General features: G+C 45.2%; 1 protein-coding gene across 1 annotated transcript in view; it reads left to right on the top strand.

Annotated features, from left to right (window-relative positions):
* cacna1aa (calcium channel, voltage-dependent, P/Q type, alpha 1A subunit, a) overlaps nucleotides 1–17,500 on the top strand; it is a 108,670-nt gene that overhangs the window by 81,742 nt on the left and 9,428 nt on the right. The window contains exons 40-46 of the mRNA XM_083779375.1: nucleotides 72–168; nucleotides 5,556–5,670; nucleotides 6,908–7,021; nucleotides 9,787–9,890; nucleotides 13,979–14,094; nucleotides 14,618–14,750; nucleotides 16,122–16,235. Coding sequence (XP_083635501.1) covers nucleotides 72–168; nucleotides 5,556–5,670; nucleotides 6,908–7,021; nucleotides 9,787–9,890; nucleotides 13,979–14,094; nucleotides 14,618–14,750; nucleotides 16,122–16,235 — 793 coding nt within the window. The remainder of the gene's footprint in view (nucleotides 1–71; nucleotides 169–5,555; nucleotides 5,671–6,907; nucleotides 7,022–9,786; nucleotides 9,891–13,978; nucleotides 14,095–14,617; nucleotides 14,751–16,121; nucleotides 16,236–17,500) is intronic.

A 17,500-nucleotide genomic window follows, 5' to 3' on the forward strand; every position in this document is an offset into this window, starting at 1 on the left:
CGTATGTTATTTTTTGTGATTGTGTGTGTGTTTTAACACCCCTTCCCTCCCCCCTTGTATTCTTCTTGCAGCGGGCGCATTCATTATAAGGACATGTACAGTTTATTGCGAGTTATCGACCCGCCTCTTGGCTTAGGCAAGAAATGCCCCCATAGGGTGGCCTGCAAGGTTTGACTTCCATTCAAACGAAACCTCTCAACCACACCTGCTAGCTGCAGCATCCAGGAATGGAATGAATGTTGCTTTATATTATTTTATGATTTCTCTTTTTATTTTTTATTTACAACTTCCACCATTATGGACTTGCATTCTGAACTGCTAGGAGAATGTGCAGGACAATGCAGACAACCAGAATCGCATGTGAAATGCACCGAGGGAAATGAAGCATTAACATTTTGTAAAAAGAAAAGAAAAAAATATATATATAAATATATAAAAAAAAAATGAATATTATTAATAATAATAATAATAAATAATTTTTGGTTTTATTGTTTCAAAATATAATACAGTATTTTTACACTAGTTTTTTTTCCCTCGTTTGGTTTATTTGTTTTCTTTCGCTTGCTGTGGAGCCACAGCTAGGCTACTACTGTGGAATCTGTACCGTTGCATTGTTCTTGGTTTTGTAGGGGTTGGGGGAAAGACAGAAACTGCATTGACACCCCCCCCTCCCCTCCTCTCTTTCTCTATTTCTCTATATCTCTTCCTCTATCTCTCTCTTTCTCTCTCTCTCTCTGTCTCTACGTCCTGGTCCCTGTAACGTGGCAGCAGGAACAGCTTGGTGCCTGCTCTCAAGCACTGCCCTGCTCCTCTTCTATGCAAACACACACACCACTGTTCTGTTTGCATAGAAAGGTGGACAGACGTAAAGTCTCAACTCTCTAAAAGTTCCTTCTATTCCTTCTCTTTTCCATTCTCTCTATTCATGTGAGTCAGGCCTCCTCACTCGCTCTCCACAAAAACCAGACTCACAGCCACAATCTCTCAAAATCCACCCGGTAACCGTCTCTCTCTCTCTCTTTCTTTTTCTTTTTTCTTTTTTCTTTTGCCTTTTCTCTTTTTCTCTCTTGTATCAACTTCTCTCTCTCTATCTCTCCTCTCTCTCTCTCCTCTCTCTCTCTGCTCCCTCCCTCACTAACACTCTGATTCCCTCTCTCTCTCTCTCTCTTTCTCTCTCTATGTTTGATGCCGGTGTTGACTTGGTGACTGGCGCTGGGCAGTGGCAGGATGAGTTGCAGGGATATGTATGACATGCTCAGGCACATGTGTCCTCCGCTAGGCCTTGGGAAGAGGTGTCCAGCGCGGGTGGCCTACAAGGTCAGGAAGGGACCCGCCCGACCCTTGTATGCCCACATCAACACCCCCACCTAAAAGGGTGTAATGGGCTTGGGTACGGGGGGTCCGGGTTGGGGGGCGGGGGGCTGGGCGTAGGGAAGCAACGCTCACCGTGTGGTGTGTAACTTTAGTGTCGTCGTCATTTGGTTTCGTTCTTTCATTCTTTGCCTCTTTCCTATTTTCCTACCTTTCTTTCTTCTGTCTTTCTTTGTGCATTTCTTTCCATGGCGAGTTGGGGAGGGGGGTGGGGGGTCGCTGGTGTGTTGTTGTGACATTGTGTGGTGATGGTGGTGATGTGGGGGTTGGGGTGCGAACGTTAAAAGGTGGCCGGTGAAGCACTCAGGGGAAGCAGGGTCAGGCCGGCGGGTGGATGGATCCACAGGAGAGGGCGAACAGAGGGACCTTCTCAGCTCGTTTGCACCGTGTACACGGAAGACATTCACCCTCAAGCCACACGTATATGCTTCTTGTAAAATAAGGTTGCAGAATATGTACATTATAGTATTACCTCAATTACACGATTACAGTAAATCATTTAGGGGTTCCCAAATGTTTCCATGCAAAGGACCCTCCACATAGCCATAGCTTCTGGCTATGCCACCACATTGCAAAAGTAAAATAAGACAAAAATATCAATAGACAAGCTATTTTTGAAAATTGTTGAAACGTTTTGAAATAATTTACACTTTCAAGCCACACTTTCAAGCCAAAGATTTTGTCATGATAAAAATAAGTTATAGCGCCACTTTAATGTATGATGACGAAAATCCACAGACACAAGTCACACACACCCACATTCTCACTGAGGCATGCGTGTGCAGCAGGGCTTGGAAGGTCCACAAGACTTATGTCCTCTGAGTCGCTCCGTCCTGTGGATGAGACATACACACACACACACACACACACACACACACGTGCGCGTAGTCATTGTCAGGTAACTGATAGGCCTTTGTTAGCGGCTATGTATTTGGAAAACATTTTGTCGTTAAATAAAAGCTTTTTTGTTTTTTCTCCTGCCATTATTAGCGCTGTAGCTCTGGCCCTACTGTACCAAGCAGCCTTTCTATCTGCAAGTTCAAGCTTTTTCCCTCCCTGTCCATTGGTTCTTCTGTCAATGCAGTTCTACTCTGTTTCCAGCCCCCCTCCTCTCTGCATACTGTCCTCCCCCCCCCCCCCCCACTCATGGCTACATATACCTTCTTACCTGCCTTCTGCATGCTCCGGAAACCAAGCCCCAAACACACACACATAACACACGCCCTACCATCTTTAATTTTCTGTCACTTATTTCACACAAGCACGCACACACATACAGACACACACACAGACACACACAGACACACACACACACACGCACACACACACACACACACACACACACACACACACACACACACACACACACACACACACACACACGCGTTATGCATGAAATACACAGTGATGCAAAAAAATGGAACATAATTTGCAACACATTGCTGAGGAGCAACAATTTTGTGATTCCATCTAACACACATCGCTGTTATTAAACCTGCACTCTGCTACCTTTATATGCGTAACATTATGCCCCATCACTGGCAGATCGCTGTGAGCCTCAGGGGCAGACGGTCACTCAGCCTGTAGGCACAGGAGATCTCTCCATCGCTAGCCATTGCTGTCCTCCAAAATCTCCCTCCCTCCCCCAAGCAGACCTCGGTCAAGTATTGGGTCCAAATGTTTTCGAGTTATGTTTTCAGTTCACCCTACCTGCACCAACATAAGAGAGTATTATATACAGTGTTAAGTTCACTGCAGAATACTGAGAGTATACAACATAGTTTTTTCCATAATACTTTTGAAATGTGATTGCCTACATTTTCTGCCAGGTTGCATTCTCCCCATGTGGCAACCTACCCCGGTGATTCACCACCTGTACGTAGACTAATAAAAACTTCCCAAAACACTTATTTGACCCAGGTGTGCTCCCAAGGCTTATTAACACTTATTTGACCCAGGTGTGCTCCCAAGGCTCCGCTCTCCCTGTTTCTTCTCTGAGCAGCTTCCCCAGTATCTATCCGCTGCCATCTCTCAGACTCTTTCCTTCCTTCCGTATGCTCTGATATATCTCCCATCCTCCTCCCCATCTCTGTGCAGGCTTCGCCTCATATTTGCTCCTTTATTTCTCACCCTGTTTCTTTTTTTCTTTTTTTTTAACCCCATAGTCAGTCTTCCTAACAGCCTCCTTCCAAGAGTAAAAGTTAAACCCTTAACCTGCACATGCAATGGTTCAATGCATACAACACTCCCCCTACCGACATGTGTTGTTTTGGCCAGTTTCCCTCTCCACCTGAGATAATGCTTGCAGACGTTTCTGTAACTATTGACAACGTTCCAGATGGGGCTCTATTTTGTGTGGTCTTATGACTTAACTTAAGACCTGAAGGGGTGGCCAATGCTGTTTGGCCACTCAAAACAGCCAAATAGCATTGGCCACGCCTCCAGGTATCAAGTTAAGTGATAAGACCTGGTACTTAAAAATAGAGCCTCGTCTCTGTGTTTCTACTGTACCTGGCCTGTTCCTCCACCCTCCATACAGTATGTCGCTACCTTGCCACTGACAGCAGTCCACTCCAAACTCTTACCCTTTGACTTTTAAATCCTAACCTCCAAAACTAGCCCACAGAACAATGACCCCCATAACGCCACTGTTTCTCCATCTTGACAGTAGAGGCTTCTGTCAGGAATGCTGTCTTACAAACTTGTGTGGTGGTAGATCTTTCATTCTTCTCTTGTTTTCCCTTTACCTTTAGTCCTTTTTTTGCGCTTGCACATTATAATCTTACAGGTTTTCTTTGTCCAAATTATTTTCCCCCTTTACATCTCAACATCAGAAGTTTTTTTTCTTTTCTGCTTTTATCACATCTATTTTCAGATAGCAAGTTTGCTTAAGTCTCATGTTTTCCTGACACCTATAACCCACCCCAGAGAAACGTACCCCTTTGCCCTCTTACAACACAAACAAGGCTGCCATGGTGGCCATTTTGTTTTTCTCAGTGTGCGGAATGATGTTTTCTCTCTCCTATTAACACTATAGGCCTGTGTCCATTTCTCCCAAATTATACATCAGAGAACCCCAGATAGAGCTCACCGCTCTACCATGGTCTACAAAACGTATTCCCCACAGTATAACATCCACTTAAAAATAAGTCTCAAACTCATTTTTTTACGTCGCCAAGAGGATGCTTTCTGTGTACGGCTGCACAGCTGCTTGTCCTGTGAGGCATATTGCGTGTGCATTGCATGTTGCATGGGGACGGGATTGTCAAGGGGGAGGGAAAATGTTATGTTTGGGTTGGGTGGAATGAGAGTGGTTTAGTCGGGTTCAGGGCGGGTCAGCATGGGATGCTGCATGTCTAGGTTGTCGCCGTCCTCTGTCACCTCACACACACACACACGCACGCACTAATGGCACTCTGTCAACTATTAGTGTGTGTTGCTTTTATGTGCATCTATTAAACTAACAAGACCTGAGAAAGATAGAACCAATAAACAAAAACGGGAGTGTCCCTCCCACCTTTCTGCAGTCCCTCGGTTTTGGTTTATTGGTTTATCACCTGGGTCTCTGTTGTTGCTGTCTTATTTTACTGTGAACCTCCAAACCACTGCAGGGAGCTCTGAAGTATCAGGTGGCCGTCTGCTCAGTCCGTCTCTGCTATTTCTTCAATGAAATGCTAATTGTCAGTCAACAAACCTGTGAGAGCTCTCGGTCATCAGGAATTGTTTTGATATTACTGTGAAAAGGAAACAAAATTAATGCTTGACTCGAGGGACCAACTTAGCGATATAAAAAATATTATTGTGCCCAGACAAAAATGAACACATTGAGACTCACAGGTTATCTGTGCAGTGTGCATAAAAGAGATTAGAATGAGTTCCATATCTAGTATGTGCAACTTCATCTGCATCTTTACCACTCAAAATCAAGAATGGGTGAATTGACAGACATTTTGGTGTGGTACTGTAGAGTCCCAGACATTGGCTAGTTACGCTGACTGAGGGAGAGACAGACCCACAGTGCCTGCTTGAGATGCTTCAGAGCTCTCCCAGCCTCCTTAAATCACCCCCCCCGCCCCTACAAAAAGATCCACACCCTTCCCCCGTCTCCTGGAGGTTCCAAACACCTGCCACATTGGCATACTTCCCGCTTTTCTCACCTCCCTCCCTGATTGGCTCTCCCACAGAGACTTCTCCGCATGGACTTGCCTGTCGCCGACGACAACTCGGTCCACTTCAACTCCACCCTCATGGCCCTGATCCGCACGGCGCTGGACATCAAGATCGCCAAGGTTTCAGAAGGTTGGGAACGCCATCTTTTTGTCCTCTCCTTCTTGTCGTCACCTCGGCGTAGCGCTGTCTGTGTCCTTTTGAAGCCGGGCATCGCGGCTCGTCCCGATGCCTCTCCCAGTCTATCGCCTGGTCTATGCGTGAAGATGGCCGATCTACAAGCTCACAATGTGCCCCGCGGCGGCACGCTGTGAGCTTGTAGATTGGCTATCTTCGGTGCACGACACCGGCGAGTTTATCTTGAGTACAGCACAAAGCAGCACACAGTGCAGACTGTACGTACAGTAGTGTTTATCTGTCTCTAATGCAGCTGTTCCCAAACATTTTAGCTTGTGACCCAAAAGAAAGATTTGATGGTCTCCCCAGGACCCAATCTAGTGAAAATATAGCAGATCTACAGTACAAGCTCACAAGCTTGTAGATCGGCTATTTTCACTAAGATTTGTTTTGTAATTAATGGAATTTCTTAGATTAAAAAAATATATGTTTATTGATTTATTCCATTATTTAGAGAAATCATTGGGTTCGTTTTTAACTCATGAGTTTTGCTTCTTTCTTTTTTTTCCTCCGTAAAAATATGTAATTGTACTGTAGGAAACCAAAAAATTAAGGCATATTTACTTGCATCCCATAAAGATGTGTCCGTGACACACAAATGGGTCCCGACCCAGTGTTTGGGAACCAGTGCTCTAGTGTATGTGCTGCTGATAGATGCATCATTTGTAATGTGTTCTTATTGGTTCCAGGTGGAGGCGGGATGACCCTGTCTGTTAGATGGTAGATTTGGACTCGTCTCAGTTGAAAAGCATGTTAAGGAAATTGCTATAGCGTATACAGTAGAGTGGCTATGAGTTATCCATAGCCGAATACTGCACACATTAACTTTAACACTACAACACGACTGTGATGTGATGTGTGTGAAGCTTTAACAAGACCTTTTCTGTGTGTGTGTGTGTGTGTGTGTGTGTGTGTGTGTGTGTGTGTGTGTGTGTGTGTGTGTGTACATGTGCGCACGCGTTTGTTTTCTCGTCTGTACAATCCTTCTTGTTTCTCTTTGATGTTGTGAATACATGTATCAATCTGACTGTGTGTGTGACTGGCATGCTTTCCCTTATGTATGCGGATGTACAATTTCTACGTACGTATACTGTGTGTGCGTGCGTGTGTCCATATGTGCACCGTGTGTGTGTGTGTGTGTGTGCGTGTGCGTGTGTGTGCGCGTTTATTTCTGTTTCGCATGTGTGCCCAGGTGCCGTGAGCGTGGACAAGCACCAGATGGATGCCGAGCTCAGGAAAGAGATGATGGCAATCTGGCCTAATCTCTCTCAAAAGACTTTGGACCTGCTGGTTACGCCGCACAAGTGTAAGTTGCAGGAAGTGCGGGAGGGGAGGGGGGGGAGGGCCCGTCGATGACTGCCCGACCACAACCCCCTCCCCGGGCTCTGTCCCGTGTTGTTACGTGTTCACCGCCACCAGAGGATCGCTTCTCTCAGCCTCTCTCTCTCTCTCTCTCTGTCTGTCTCTCTCACCGCTGCACCCTCTGATACGGCTGACACCACTATGCCCTAAAACCTGCACGCACTACGCATTCACATTGCAGGCCTACTAACATACCGTACGAATGAGAAAAATACCCTGTATACGTACATAATGGGGCTTGACACAATTCACAGAATTCACAGTTAAGCCCTGGCTGAGTGGGCAGATGGGACGTCTGGGAATCGGAAGGTTACCGGTTCGACCCTCGGTCTGCCCCGTCTTCTACGTGTCTGTCCCGGAACAACTCTTTTAACCTCTAAAGCTGCATTCACACAGGAGGCCAAGATGTTTCACATGTAGCTTCATTTGCGATGCGAACTTTGCCCGAGATGGAATATAGGTGAATTTTTTGCGCTTGCATTGCCGGTCATTCATGCCGGCCGATGCAACATTGTGTCAAATCGCCCTCTTTGCATTCATTTTGTAATCTGGCTGCATGAAAAAACATCTTCGCCTAATGTGTGAACAGCGCACCTTAACAGCCTGCATCAGAACCATCTGAGCAGCCATCACCTGGGTGAAGCTGTAAAAGCAATTTCCCTCCCCTCGTTTATGATGTCCAAATATTACTTGTCCACGTGTGTGTCCTGATCTGACAGGTGATACTTAACTATTAAGTAAGTCTTGCTGAGCCATGAGGCCCATAGGGCAGGAGCCTATCTCCTGTTTCTGTAGCGTGAGGCAGCTTGATGTACAAGTACACCCCCTGGACATGACGCTATTATGTCGCAGAGACCTACCCCCCATGCCAACACTTGATGCTGAGTGCCAAGCAGGGAGGCACTGGGTCCCATACCAGAGTCTTTGGTATGACCCGGCCGGGGATCGAACCCCGACCTCCCAGTCCCAGGGCGGACACAAGGCCACTGAGCTGGTACTTAGCTATTAATTAACAGTTAATTTATGAATTAACTGTACTGAACGGATTGGCTTTCTTAAACCATTCTGCTAGCCGAGTATATGCATGTGTACACAGCTATACGTACGCACGTACCCACACAGACTGCAGGCCTGTACTGCATGCAACCACTGACACACTCCCCTACTAACGACTGTACGCTAATACATTCTGTACTATACATTACAGTATTTAAGACATAAAACAAGCACATTCCAGAACCACACTCCATCTACAGTTCACCTACAATCCCAGAACCCTCAAGCCTGAGTTATGCTTAGTTGCATTAGGGTTTTGCGCATCACAAACAGCAGATCTACAAGCTCACACCCAACAGTTCTCTGTCCCTGAGATCAGAGGGTGCCCCACTATAGATCAGCTCTCTATAGATGTCTTTTCACTCCAGGTCCAGTCAGCAATGTAGACTATATGTTGCTGGCTGTGCTTTTTGCAGAACGTATAGTGTAGTTTGACACAATGTTAATGACCTTGCTAACAAATGCACGGGTCCCAAAGCACTAGTTGCATAATGGTGTTGCTGCTACTAGTAACTGCAAGAAAGCATGAGATTTGAAGGCTAGCCGCGTTTGAAACCAGAGTTCTGTGCTGCTGCTGCTCACCAGGTTGCTAAATTCACGGTTTGGTAGAATTGGCTGTAGAAGGTACGTATAGATGCGTTTCGCCTGCCATTTCATGAGCATTTAATCTTGACATTGATGTTACCCCACAATATTAAAAATAAAATATTGCCCAACAATTAATTTCAGACCAGGTCCAGAAGTCAGCTCATAAAAAAATAGTTTAAAATTTATTTTTAAACTAGCAGCGATGGCAAATTTTACAGTTTAACTTCTTTTATTTTCTCTCATAACCCCTGTGGACCTCCCATGTACCACCAGACGTATGCAACACTGTGTTCAGAGGTTGTTTTTGTGTGTCACACACGAGAATGGAAAATGGAAATGGTGTGAATTTAGCACGCTGGTGAGTGGTATGCAGACACAGTTCACAAATGCGCAACACTGTAGCTCAAAGCCTGTGAATGCACCTCTCTTTGAGATGACTCCAGACCATTCCATTGTGAAGACATGACTTGGATTTCATAAGGGAAACCTAATTTTAACAGCATCATTTTCAGAGTGTCAATATTATAGGCATCCTGGCATTTATATTATTTGGCATTTGTGCTTCAAAACCCAAAATGGTTTTGAAGCTATTTAATAGCTTCAAAGCCAAGTTGGCTTTTGTTTAGTTAGTGTTATTAATTTGTACATCAACCAGAATATATCTACACAATGAATGGCTTTTGGTCATGGGAATGAAGTTAAATTTTTTGTTCAGTAAAAAAAAGAAAATAAAACATTTTTGTTCAGTTAAAAAAAGAGAAAAGGAAAACAAATTGAATGTAATATACAAAGTCTGACTGTTGGTGAAAAGACCACTGCCTTGTTGTTTGTGTATTTGTGTGAGAGTGGAGTGCGTGCAAGTGTGTCTCTGTGTTTTTGTGTGCGAGTGTGTGTGTATGTGTGTGCGTGCGTGATTGTGTGCGTGTGTGTGTGTGTGTGTGTGTGTGTGTGTGTGTGTGTTTGTGTATATGTGTATGCATGCCTTTCCCCCTTCTCTCCCATTGCTATCGCTCAGGGTTCATACCGACGGGTCTAATCTTGCAGGGTAACTTGTCATTCTCTCAGCAGCCACAGACCTGACGGTTGGGAAAATCTATGCCGCCATGATGATCATGGAATACTACCGTCAGAGCAAGATCAAGCGTTCACAGGCACTGCGCGACGAGCAGGTACACCCCCTCTCCCCCACCCCTCCACCCCCGGTAGAGACCGCGTACACCCCCTCTCCCCCACCCCTCCACCCCCGGTAGAGACCGCGTACACCCCCTCTCCCCCACCCCTCCACCCCCGGTAGAGACCGCGTACACCCCCTCTCCCCCACCCCTCCACCCCCGGTAGAGAGCACGTATACCCCCTCTCCCCCACCCCTCCACCCCCGGTAGAGACCGCGTACACCCCCTCTCCCCCACCCCTCCACCCCCGGTAGAGAGCACGTATACCCCCTCTCCCCCACCCATCCACCCCCGGTAGAGAGCACGTATACCCCCTCTCCCCCACCCATCCACCCCCGGTAGAGAGCACGTATACCCCCTCTCCCCCACCCCTCCACCCCCGGTAGAGAGCAGGTACCCTTGTTTCAATCAGAGTTTAGGAAACACTGGGTCATGTTGCAACCATTTGTATGGGTCGTGAGTAAATATAAATAAATGGAAGAGCCCTGAAAAGTGTTTGTGCCAAGTTTGTTGCGGATTGGCGCAACAGTCTACCAGTGACCCCCAGGGGGCCCTAATTTGGCCCCTGGGAGCCAAATTATCTGAATAGTGTTTGTGCCACGTTTGGTGCAGATTAGAGCAATAGTGCAAATTTGGACCCCATGGGGGAGTATTGTCATGGCAGACCCCTGAACAGTGTTTGTACCCATATTTTGAGTTTTGAGCTGAAAGGTTTAGGAACCGATAGTCTAAACTACGTAGATGTTATCCGTCATCTCTCCACAGTCCACACCAATATTTAATGCTCACGCCGTGGCAAGTACATGTCATGGATAGGAGTGCCATCTGCTGGGCAAACGTTACTGTGTGGCTGTGTGCCTTCCATTGAACAAGAAACAGTAGTTCGCAATAACTCAAAATGTTGACATTAAACATTGCACTAGGTTTATTTTCTCATGCTGCACCATACGAGTGAGCAGTGGAAATTATGATATTCTGTAATTTACTCGTTTATTTGATCAGTTTTAATTGTTAAGTGAATTTCCATGGCTCTTCCTCCTGTGAACCTTTATAAGGGTTCTTTATCTGAGCTCATCCCCACCACCTGTCCTACCCTCGGACTGCTGCCCCAGGACTGTTAGCGTAGCATTGCACTGCACTGTAATCCTTGTTGCTTACTGTATGAATCCCTGCATCTTGTTATTTGTATTCGTACCACATAAAAGGCAATAACTTCACAGAACATGTTTAATGTTGACATGTTTAATTTAAATGTTTCATCCATGAAAATGATTGGCTGCTTTGAACGCTTCGTCTCCTCGATCCTCTCTTTTCTTCTCTCCTCTGACCTCTGACCTCTAAGCATTTCACTCTCACTTCATTCACAATTCTCTCCACTGCTCACTGATATAATGACACATGTGCCCATAATTCCCTCATTGGCATTCAACCTCCTTGACTTAGTTTATTATCTTCTTGTAACCATATCATTAGGTCATGGATTATGATAATTCTTCATGTGATATTGAATACATTGGTTGGAATTGTGGGTCAACATAATATGTTGACCCACAATGCCTCCAAAGCATGCCTCCAAAGCATTACATAGAATCAGTTATTTTACTGATGATAATATATTATCCTACTCAGTTGTTTGTTGTTGATTATTGTGTTAGCAGTTGACTTGACGTCAACTGCAACCAACGATAAGAGACTTCCTTTAACAGAGTTAGTCTGGTCAAATCTAGAAAAAGCCTTGGCTAATCCAAGTTCTGGAACACTGCAGAGTTTTCTGAGAAGCATACATTTAATTCTCAATTGAGAAGACTTGGTTTTACACAACAGAACATGCATGGACATACTGTACATAAAATACTAGTTCTTTCTTTCCGTTGGAAAGAAGACCGATAGATGATGTGCCGGTGAGGTAAGAAACCCTAGAGTATACCCATGCGAGTACCTCACCGTTTACATTACATACAATTACAATTTATTAATCTTAAAAATAAAAATAAAATAGAAAAATAATTAAAAACTTGTTAGGGCATTTTAAAAAGTATCAATGTCATACATATTCAGTTCAGCGGGGACATATCTATCTATAAATGCACCATGTCTCTGTACGTCTGTCTGTACGTCGTATACGTACGTATGTGTGTACGGCTGTAATGCACATAACTTGAGAAAGTCGCCTATACCTTCTGAAAGCAAATGTGAACCTTCAGCCAACCAACTCCACCTTTTATTCTCTGCTATGCCATGACACAATCCAACATCATGTCTCACTTGCACACCTGTCCTCTGCACGTCCTGTCTTCCTCACCTTCCTGTTTCCTCGTCCAAATGTGTAATTGTGTTTTCTATTGTTTACTTCAGCTCAAACCCCTCGTGGCCACAAAATGAACTAAAATCAAAGGGAAACAAGTGGATGTGCACACTGTAGCTCCTGTTACATTTTTTATATATATATAGATAAAATGTATAATTATTATAAATTATTATAGACTGTGCAGGCCACCTTAATGCGGCCGGCGTGTAGACAATAACGCAATCAAAGTGACCATAGAGATTAAAGGTGGCTTAATGTATACCAAACTGCAAACTGGGGGCTCCTTGAAAGTAATTAAAATATTTGAGAACCACTTGTTTACCTCCTACTGATCATGTAGATGATGTGATATTCAAAAACACTTCCCAGGCAGGTGCCGTTAGAGAATAGTGTGCTGAACATGACAGCGCTGCATGAATGAAGGAATGGGTGTGCAGCTTGGAAGAATTGCTTGTTTCAGAGTTTTGACAAATGTTTGAGTGCGAATGCAGCAGATGACCGCCAACTTATTACCCATCCACTTTTAAACGTACAACATCCGATGGTAACGGATGAACGTGGAAGCACATTTGTGGCTGTGTCTTTTTAAAGTGGATGACTAATAACTCCATGTCACAATGTGGCATTTTTAATTTGTCTTGTTGCATCATGCATTTCTCCTACTTTATGTTCTCTTCTACAGGACTGTTGACTGCTGCCATGAAGTGATTTATCCCTCCATATCCCCTCCTTTTCTTTTTAATAACTGTGACTCTGCCCCAGCCAGTATCCTCCTTTTTCTTTCCATTTCTTTAATATCTTTAGTTGAGTCCTTACCCTTTTCTCCCATGATTGGTTAGTTTAAAAGCTTGTTGAATTGTGTAATGCTATGATTCCAGCCTTTTGTTGGACTGCTCTATGTTTGCTAACTGCCGTGCTACCTCATCCCATCTAACAACCTCAAGGCCCAACCCGGCAGAGAAAACTTTTTTTTTGCCATTTTAAGTTTCGGCAAAACCAAAGCCTTGTGAGGCGCGGCCGAGCGCTGCCTGCAATGGCCAAACAGACTCATTCGTGTTTAGTGGTGCAGTTAATCGAACTAATCAATTGACTCGATTATAAAACTAGTAAATGGATAATTTAATAAAATAAGCGATTAATGATCATTGGATATGGAGATAATAGGTTTTACAGCATGTATTTTCGATTCCGAAAATTCAACATAATGTGGTTTGCCGAAACACAATGCCAACATTTTTCTCTGCCAAACAGGCTACAAACCGCTACCGGTTTTGGAGTCACATTTGCTGCTAGCGTACAGTATTTAGCATCTCAGACTTTGAGAGGGCTGATCTCAAATAATTATTAAAGGCCTCCGCCAGTAGATTCAAAGTGACTATACAAATACTATAGGCAAATGCTTTGACTCCAGACCCCAACGATCCCATCCCATCCATTCACATATTCACAATTTATGGACAGCTTCCCAAACAGCAGTAACTCAGAGTCTCAGAATGCCACGTGCTGTCTCGATCAGACACCATCACCTGTTGTCAACGGGGTTGTCAACGTCTCCGGAGATGTGCCCTCCCTCTCTCTCTCTCTCCCATGCCTTTCCCCTCCTCCTCTTCCTCCTCTCTCCCTGGCTGGATGGCATGCACTTCAGAGGCCGAGTCCTCGCCTCCGCCGGCCTCCCAAAGCCCCCTGACCCCCCTCTACCTTTCCTGCTCTTCCCCCCGCCTTTTGCCTGTTAGTGTGCCTGATAGCTGGCGCGGGCCATGTTGTATATCTTACACAGAATCGAACGCCATTACTGTTTCAGCGCGTGGAGCCACCGTCCCCCACCCAGGACGGGGGTCCGGGACTGAACAATGCCCTCCCTCCACCCGAGAACGCTGACCCTGTCAACACCCTGTAAGTAACTCTTTCTTTCTTTCTTTCTTTCTTTCTTTCTTTCTTTCTCTCTCATCCATTCTTCCCTTCCTCTTTCCCATCCATCCTTCGCCTCTTCTTTCCTTACATCCTTCCTTCCTTCCCTCCATCCACCCTCGTTCTCAGCGAGACCCCCCCCCCCCCCCGACCCTCCCCATGGAGGTTGTGGGAGGGGTCCACCTCCTGTCGGTCCACACAGACAGACAGCAGCAGAGATGATACATAATTATGCTTGTGTGTTTGCTTAGCCTATAGGGGGAATGTGCAATGCAACCGCACACGTGTGAGTGCTTGATGCTTCTTTGTGAGATAATTGTAATTGTGTGTGTGTGTGTGTGTGTGTGTGTGTGTGTGTGTGTGTGCGTGTGTGTGTGTGTATGTGGTGTGTGTGTGTGTGTGTGTGTGTGTGTGTGTGTGTGTGTGTGTGTGTGTGTGTGTGTGTGTGTGTGTGTGTGTGTGTGTGTGTGTGTGTGTGTGCGTGTGCGTGTGCGTGTGTCCGCCATAGGCCAGTGGAGGGTGGAATCCCAGAGAGCCATTCCTGGGTGACTGCACGGGCTCAGGAGATGACCCAGAAGACAGGCAGCTGGAGCCCCGAAGGTCACCCTGAGGATGGCCAGGAGAGCATGACCAACTCACAGGTAGCAAGCGTAGTAGCACACACACACACACACACACACACACACACACACACACACACACACCATATTCATCATCTTCATCCGTATAAGAGCCATTACACAGGACATAATCAACTGCAGCGATCAAACCTTTGGGTACAGTGATAACACACGTAAATCTCAATACTGCCGTTTGGCTTTAGTCTAAAGCCCTAACCACACCAGAGGGTCGCCATGCAACTCCTTGTTGTTGCAAGACAGGCCCTGCCCTCCAGTCTTAAAGACATGTCCTAAAGTTCCCAATAATCCTTTAAAATAATTAAAAAATAAATAAATAATAATAATTATTATTAAAAATAAATAATAAGAATAAATCATTTTCGAACATGGATGAACACGCCCACTTCTAGTATAAACACCTTTGCATGATTATTGTCCACCATAACATCAGGTGTGTTAGCTACAGTGTTACTAATCTCATCGACATCGTTGCATTTCTTAAATGGACTCTCTTTAACATGAAATGCTGTTTTGCTTTCATGTTATTGTAGCTAAATCCCCTACCTACCTACCCAACCACAAGCCCACCCTCCCACCCAAAATGTGCTGTTGACAGCATTCATTTGCATGGCAAAAGCAGCTATACGATCCTCGTGAGGCAATTCAGAATCTATAAGCTTGTAGATTGGCAATTCTTTGCTAAATGCTCTAGATTATGGACGCTCGGGTTCATGTCCCTAATCCTTTGGTTCATTGGTTCCTGGTCTACAACCCATTGGCAGACAGGTCAGTTCAGAGCTAACCTCGCCCCATCCTACCCCCTATCTATCTATCTATCTATCTATCTATCTATCTATCTATCTATCTATCTATCTATCTATCTATCTATCTATCAACCCTGCAGTGCTGGTTCCACATACCAGCTTCAGCAGCACTTTACCAGCCTGTGACTTACCTGGAAATAATTAAATAAAAAATCAAACCTTCCACTCATCCATTCACAACACCACCAAACTAATAAAGGACAAGGTCAAGTTAGCATGCAGTTGCATACTGCACACGCATACTGTACACACACACACATACATGCACGTACGCACTCACCCATACATACACGCACTCACACGTACACACACACACACACACACACACACACACACACACACACACACACACACACACACACACACACACACACACACACACACACTCGCACACACTCGCACACACATACAATCTCCCCATATTATCCCGCTAACGTCGGTCTAATACTTACCTGACACTCAGTCGCATTCCTCGGCTCTCACCTTCCTATTCCTGACCAACTTAAGCCCCTCCTCCTCTCAGTTTCCACGGCAGCCAATCACACCGTCTCCTGCTCTGTCTTCACAGACGGTAGAGATGAGAGAGATGGGGCGGGACGGTTACTCGGATACCGAGCACTTTCTACCAATGGAGGGCCATGGGAGGGCCGCTTCCATGCCCCGCCTTCCTGGCGACAACCAAGTGAGCACACTCACCCTCCCCCCCCCCCCCCCCCCTCTCTCTCTCTCTCTCTCTCTCCCTCCCTTTCCCTGCTTCCCTCAGTCACTCACGTTTCTTGTCTCCTTCTGTTTCGCACAAGGTCTGACTGGATTTGCTGTTCTGGTTTCTTGAGTATAACAGTGAAAATTTGGAAATAAAATAAAAATCCATCGATGTCCACTGAATATAAGTAATATGATAAATGACTACCGGTAGTTTAACATTCGGTATCGATAAAGGTATTAATGGATACACATACAGTGCATTATTATCCAGGCATTCTCGAAAGTCTGGGTGATAATTTTCTTTTTTATCACATACCCATTATCTTATTTATTAAAAAGGACATTGAGAAAATAGAAAATGTATCAACACTCTAACTTAATTAACATTACTGTCAATGAGGAACTGCCCCAGTGAACGATAATGCAGGGATTGTCCTACAGTGTGGGGAGGGAGTTGGCTCAGAACATTGAAGGTGTTGGTACCGTAGGTGCCTTTCGCTCTGTTCTGGTTCCTTTGCACCCGGATAAACTCCAGTGTCTCAGCTGTGAATTCTATCTCACTACCCATTGTAAACGTATGTGGCGGGGGCGAGCTTCATCCATTTTTTTGCCATGGTCAGTCTGAGTTCCTTCTACAGCGGGTGACAGTTCAGTGTGTGGTGGAACTTTGGCTTGCAATGATTAGGGCGGCTGACCAGTCATTGCAAGCGTATTGCAAATAAAAGCTGGGTATGTGATAAAGCATCGTATCATATGAAAAGCGGTTGGGTTCTCTCCCAATTCATTAACGAATTGAGACACGGTAGAATATAGCATCTTCATGAACATTTTGAACAGGACCTTTACAACAGGACTAGAGCTCTCTCTCTCCTTTCCTCTCTCCCCGTCCTCCTCCTATTGCATGAAGGTGTGTAGTTGTGGTTGACTCTTCTCCATCATCCTAACTCACTCATCCCCTTGAGACAGTCTCATATACCTGTGTGTGTTGTGTGTGCACACACACACACACACACACACACACACACACACACACACACACACACACACACACACACACACACACACACACACACAGAGAGACAGTACAGTACATCTCCCATTACTTTCTCTCCTCTGTCAGGGTCCTGGATTTCTTCCTTTAGCTTTACCTTTATTCCCCCGTAACTCTCTCTCTTTCTCTCACTTTATCACATAATTCCTTCCTTCCTGTTGAAGGACCGTGCATATATGTTTGTTTTTGTT

This window comes from Protomyctophum parallelum, assembly GCF_964188405.1.
Source record: "Protomyctophum parallelum genome assembly, chromosome: 13".
Lineage (NCBI taxonomy): Eukaryota > Metazoa > Chordata > Actinopteri > Myctophiformes > Myctophidae > Protomyctophum > Protomyctophum parallelum.